Source organism: Austrofundulus limnaeus, unplaced genomic scaffold, assembly GCF_001266775.1.
Source record: "Austrofundulus limnaeus strain Quisiro unplaced genomic scaffold, Austrofundulus_limnaeus-1.0 Scaffold1209, whole genome shotgun sequence".
Lineage (NCBI taxonomy): Eukaryota > Metazoa > Chordata > Actinopteri > Cyprinodontiformes > Rivulidae > Austrofundulus > Austrofundulus limnaeus.
The window spans coordinates 60712-67334 of record NW_013953611.1 but is presented as its reverse complement, the minus strand read 5'-3'; the positions used below and the strand labels follow the sequence as shown (position 1 = coordinate 67334).

The following is a 6623-nucleotide window of genomic DNA, read 5'->3' as shown; positions in this document are numbered from 1 at the left end:
GTCATCTTTCACATATTTCTAAATGTCGGGGAGAACAGATTCAGTCAGATGTTTACACACGGTAGTTTTGGTTCGAACACCTGAATGAGCCGCTCGTAGCTTCGTTTTATTCTACCATGTACGAGTGTAAATCTTTACAAACAAAAGTCACCATGGTCTGTGTTTTTACGTTCTGCAGAGAGTCAGCTGTAATGTTAGTGATTAATTAGTTTCTGTTGTTTTGCTCCAGACATGTTGTCAGAAGCTAACGTTAGCGCTATGGCAAGCCAGGAGTGACATAAAATATAGAAACACGCCTCAGCTTKAACACACACAAGACGCTTTGAGGAAAAATRCATCTCATGCCCTGTGGGTTGATTTTCCCAAACTTAAATGAAATCGATCCAAGATCGATTAGATCCATTTTTTTTCACCCAGCCATCGTTTTGATTTACACTAATAAAACTTTTGAAGAGAAAACTCTGACATTTAGTTTACTTATTTCAGTATATTTGTTAGTTTTAAATAAAATTTGATGTCAAAAAGTTTTGAGCAGCTTTTATCCAGACAGACGTGAAACTATCATAAACATGAACTTACCTCTTGTTTTACTTTCTGTAACTCCTGATCCAGACGCTCCACTTCATGTTTCGAATCCATCAGCTGCTCCGTTTTCTCTTCCCTGCAAACACAGAAAAGTTACTTTATGGATTTATATTTCCACATTAATCAGCTTCTATAATAAACTCCATGCCAACAACAGCTTGATTTGTTTAGCTCTGGAAGGATTTGGCATTAAATACACAAATTAAACCTTTCTTTCATGAKTATGTTATTGTATTTGGTTAAATTGTCTCGATAATTAGTGACCATGAGAACGTTTTCAGAAACATGGATCCTTAGTTTGATTAAACAGGTTTATCAGGACCAGACTGAGAATTAGATAAAATGACTTCCAGCTGCTGTTGGATGAGAAACAAATAAGAATCACTCAAACCTCCTGGAATCAAGGAACTAAATGTGTGAACTGAGTTATGACTCTGAAACATTATATTTGATAGGTCTTGTATGATCTTTAGTTTTTCTGAAACGTCTCAAATCTCAGATGTTTTGTCTTCACGACGGACTCACAGTTCTTGTCTGTATCTGCGGAGTTTGGCCTTGGTGTCTGCGAGCTCCACAGACAGATGCTGCTTCTCCTCCTTGCTCAGCCTCGACACTGCAGGCCCGCCGTTATTCACTCCCACCTCTTCAGAGCTCAGCCTGGGGTCTGAGCTGCTCAGGTCCCTGCAGACATCCTGGGGTTGCTGGCTGGAAAGATAGTCCCTCTCCTGGGTCAGATCCATAATCACCTGGAAGACAGGGTGGCCATATTCTTCATGTGAAGGAAAACTGCYTTCATGTTGAAAAACCTATGAGCAACTTGGAGATAATAAAACACCTGGAACATTTACTGCACATTAATACTTCCTACAACAGAGTCTGCAGCCGTCTCAGGCTCACAGCATCATTTCAGTCTGACAGAAACAACGTTCGTCTRTCTGCACACCTCACTAGCTTTGTCTCGCTGGTCGATGAGTTGCTGCAGCGACACTGCCATGCTGCGGGACAGCGGCTCCATCTCTTCTGGACCGAGCTCAGATCCTTCCTCCAGCCAGGACAGGTCCAGAACATTCAGCTGGTTGTGGGTCACCTGGAAACAAACAGACACACAACAAGTACTTTYAAGGGCCTGCGACCTGCTTATCCTTCAAATACAAAAAGTCAAAGAAAACATATTTATATTTAAGAAAATAGCATACACGTTATTTTACCCATTTCATCTCATAGCTGGCACATTTTCTCTTGAATTTGGCCAGCAAAKTGAAACAGGAAGTGACATCAAAGGGGAACTCTTTAAGAAAATAAACTCTCTGGTCTTTGTTTATTGAAAAAATATTATCTAAACTCATCTTCACCTCTTATAGTGACTCAAAATAATCTAAGGAAACAGATTCTTCTCTAATTATTGTAGCATTGCTCTGTTTACATGCAGACATTCCCCTTTGACATCACTTCCTGTTTCTTTACATGCAAATATCTCAACAACTGTTCATCTCAATGGCGTGAAATTTGTTTTGCAATATGTTATCCATGTTCTCTTTKCAAAAACYCATTCACATTTATTACAAAAATATGATGTCACAGGTACTTTAATAACAGCAAAATATGTTGACTTTAATGTTGTAGGAAAAACAAAAACCTCAGTTGTGTTTATTTAAATGGATAACTTGTGTTGTTTTTACTGAACATAAACTTTATATCATATAAACAGTTATAAATCAATTATAAAWTACAGAAGTTACTCTATAACCTGCACCACACCCAAAAATCACAATGTTTACACACCTGCTGCTGCCRGCAWAATCATTTATACTGTTYCTATTTATTGTCATAACACATCTGAACAATCATTTTGCACTAATACACATTTATATTACTAATCTGAGCAATCACCTGCTCTGTTATTACCCATTTTAAACTTTAAAATAACATTTCTGCTGTAATTGCGCATCTGTGTTTCTTGTCTGCAGTGTGATATTTTACAGGGATTGTTTTGCACTGAAAAAAGGCAAATTCTAATTTCTAATGTCAAATTCTGATAGGTAACTACTGTCTCTAAAACAAATATCTTTTTATTCTTGCGCAGTCCTTTATATTATATTTTTATTGTTAGTAGTATCATTGCTTAGTTAGTGGTAATTTATTTTTTTGTGCATTTTTCTATAGTTTGTAAACTAGTGTGTGAACCTCTGTACTGATGTTGCTGTGACACGTGAATTTTCCCTCAGCGGGACAATATTCTATTCTATTCTATTCTACTCTATTCTATTCCAAAAAACTGCACAAACAGTAAGAATTAAACTTCTTTCAGTGTGCGTACAGGACAGTATTCAAAAAACAATGAAAGCTGAACTGATGTGACTCATCWGAAGTTTAATAAACTTGAAATCATTTTCACACAAATCACTTCTTACAACTGATAAAGAAAACCCAAGCTTTGTCTCGTTTACATTTTGCATGAAGGAAGCGTTGTCGTTTGCGTGTGATTAACAAAGTTTGTGGAGTGATCTGACATTTGATTAAAAACAAAGTCAGGTTTAAAGAAGAACCAGTTTTTCATCTCAACTGACCTCCTGGATGTGAGACACGATGGCAGCCTGAGTCTCAATGTCCAGCAGCTTGATCTTCTCGATCATCTCCTCTTTACGTTCACACTGAGCAAACGCACAGAAGAGAAACATTACAAACGACCTGCATGCTGGTTTTTGTTATGTTAGGGAAACAGGAGGAAATGTGGTTAAATGCAATATTTAAGATTTTTTGCCTATTGGTTGATTGATTTATTGGTTGATACTTTTACTCATTTCGTTAAAAAAACAAAATAACTATATACAATAGAAAACAAAGAAAATACATTACATAAATCAAAATAAAATGAAAGGTAGCAGAAGAAGAATGAATCTTATAATGTCTGCTCCTTTTATCCCCAGAATTTTTCAAATAAAAAATAATTTTAAAATAATACTAAATTAAAAAAAACATCAACTCAAACAACAATTCAGATATTGGTCTGAACAAAGAGTTGTTTTGTAAAAAACAACAACACATTTTTATATGGGTTTATCTCCCCTCCCTCCTCTCTCTCTGTAGCTCCWTTCACTGCTCCCCTTTTGGCCTTCCTCTTTCCTGAAACCAGTCGAACCAGTGCGGAAAGACAAAGAGGAGGCGGAGAGTGGGAGACAAATTAGGAACGGCAGGGTAAGGAAGGAAGAGACAAAAGATAAGATGAAAACAGTTCTGCTGGCTCAGAACTACAGGAGAGGTGGAAATGACTGAAAACAAACAGAAACCACCTGCGCCTCCCCGCGCGCGCACACACACACACACACACACACACACACACACACACACACACACACACAATCAACTTCAACTGATTCAAACACGGAAACTTCTGACGACTGATTCCTGCAGCAAATCACCAACCCGTGTTTTTAAATCCTGAAGCCCCGCCCACTTCCAGTCCCACCCTGCACCTCATCGCTGCWCACAAACAAGACCTGTGCTCAGACATGCAAAACTGAAAAGACACACACATTTCCCGGGAGAAGCTCTGTGTGTATTTGTGTGTGCTACCTGTATTTGTGTGCATGTGTGCTGTGTGTGTGTGTGTGTTACCTGCACGGCACAGCCGAGAATCAGCAACAAAAGTCTTTTCAGCTCTTCCATGCTTTTTGCTGAGGACAGACAAAAGACAGAATAATGCTGAATATCAGACACAACAGTGTATTCGAAGCTGAACGACAACAACAAAAACATTTCAATATGAAGTTTGTGGGGGTCTGCAGCCCACCTCAGGCGAGGATAAACATTCCTGTGATGATGGTCAGGTTCAAGGACTGAAGTAAAGTAAAACTCTCAAACACTGAAGAATTATTGATCAAACGTTACTTAAAAGTTAAAAATAAAAGTCAGACTGTTGGGAATTAATTTTCTGAGGAATAAGAGGAGAATCACGACTTCTGCCTCAGTCAATAAGCTTAGCACGCAGGTGTCAAACTCCAGTCCTCGAGGGCCGCTATCCTGCATGTTTTCCTCATTTCCCTGCTCCAACACACAAGATTTGCTTGAAAAAGTGATTAAAAGGTTTCTACAGAATTTGAGGAGGTAATTCAATCACTGAATCAGATATGTTGGAGCAAAGAAACAAGGAAAACATGCAGGACAGCATGCCCTCAAGGATAAAACATTTCATTTCAAAAATTTTATTCAAAAGCATAAATATTTCTGAGACAGAGCTACTGATTCTCGAGTAAAACAACCTGAGATGAGACAGAATTTGAGTTTCAGACCAGCATTTTCTCTTCAGGTCTGCTGCGTAGGAGTGTGTGTTACCTGATATTGGATCCTTGGCGATGTGGAGAATGTTGGGAAGGGGCATGACTATCAACTGCTGCAGRGTTTCCTGCAGGACAGATGGGACATTTAGGGTGGAAAAAGGGTACATTTATAATAATAACTGAGTGTTTTATTTRAATTTTAAGAACGTAGAAAAAGTTTAAAAGGGTTAAAAAGAGATCTGAAGAGTGTTTGAACGAGCGGCTTCTCCTGTTTATGACGGCAACATTAACGAGTGGGTGTGAAAGTGGAACTAACTGCCTCCTGCGATTCAACTTTGATCAGAATACCTTTTGTCAAAATGAATCAACTGACCCAGACTGTGTGTGTGTGTGTGTGTGAGTGTGTGCAGCCAACAGGAAACACCCTACTGCTGTCGACAAAGAGTGTGTGTGTGTGTGTGTGTGTGTGTGTGTGTGTGTGTGTGTGTGTGTGTGTGTGAGTGTGTGCAGTACCTTCGTGGTTCTGTGTGTGCTCATGATTGTACTGCTGTGTTTCACCACAGGGTCCACGGCCGTACAGAGAATTGTGGTCAGCTGCACTGTGACGCCTCCACTTCTCTATACAGCCAAATCTTTCCCAGTGGATCAAATCCWGTGAGATAAGAGCAGACAGGTATCAGTCCATTTCATCCCCACAGACAGAACCAGCTCAGTGCTGAGGGGCATAATGTCATAGCAGGGGCAGGCAGTCGTATCTATAAGCTTTGAGGATTTTTCATTGCAGCTTTATTTCAGCTATTAGACCTGTTTAGAAATGTCTGTATTTAMAACATTAACAATTAGATGATGTTTGCTAATTAACAACACATTAATTATGAAGGTCTTTATGGACCTGTTAAAGTCATATTTAAAAATGATTCYTGTTAAATCAATTTTCTTGTTCTTTTATTACAAAATAATGCAACAGTTGCTATGAACACAGTGTAATAAACAGTTATTGACTAAAACTTGTCTAAGCAAGTGAAATGACAAAATTTGTGAAGGGATGTTTCTGTAACCTTCATGCATCTCATTGTTATCTAAGATTTGTGTGGCGTATATGTGTGTCCAGTTTTAACAATGAGTTAAATTCTTGTAGCCACCCTCATTAACTGTGAGGCTGCTGGAGCTCATAAAAGGACACACAACCCAGAAGCTTTCTACTCTGTTTCACATGTTCATTAGTCTCTATTTTCCATAATAAATCTGACCTTGCAGCCGCTGACCTATGGGCTTGTAAACATAAAGCCATTTCCAACATCCTTTCAAAACAAATTGCAAATTAATAGTAAAAGGCATATAAGCTTGTTAAAAATGCCCACTGAGGGTTTAGCTTTCAGACGAAACWGTTACAAGGTCCTTTCATGCATTTTGTGGAGCAACAAGAACCAAATTGTATAAAAGCTGTGTAAAGGAAAAACACAAAAGACAAAAGCAATGAATAATTCTCAGAGTACTTTGTTGAGCATACGTCATACTCCATTAATTCAAATGCCACAGTATGTGTGCAGTGAACAAAAACACAACATTTACTCAGAAAATCTGAAATTATTTGCTGCACTTGAGAAGATTAATGTGATATGTAATGCAAAGGCAGCGTTTCTTTGTATGTTGAGATATTTTTTCATGTTTTCATCTCACTTCTTTTAATATGAAGTTGTATCTGAACAAAACTTGTGCTGATTTAGGGATTTTTTTTGTCTTTCTACACATGATTGATTC

At 38.3% G+C, this 6623-nt stretch overlaps 1 protein-coding gene across 1 annotated transcript in view; it reads right to left on the bottom strand.

The window, feature by feature from the left end:
- The window catches only part of LOC106534560 (protein Daple), a gene marked incomplete at its 3' end in the record, with an annotated part of 24498 nt that overhangs the window by 5923 nt on the left and 11952 nt on the right, over positions 1-6623 (bottom strand). The window contains 6 exon segments of the mRNA XM_014031247.1: positions 580-661; positions 1111-1331; positions 1529-1672; positions 3153-3236; positions 4201-4259; positions 4918-4981. Coding sequence (XP_013886701.1) covers positions 580-661; positions 1111-1331; positions 1529-1672; positions 3153-3236; positions 4201-4259; positions 4918-4981 — 654 coding nt within the window.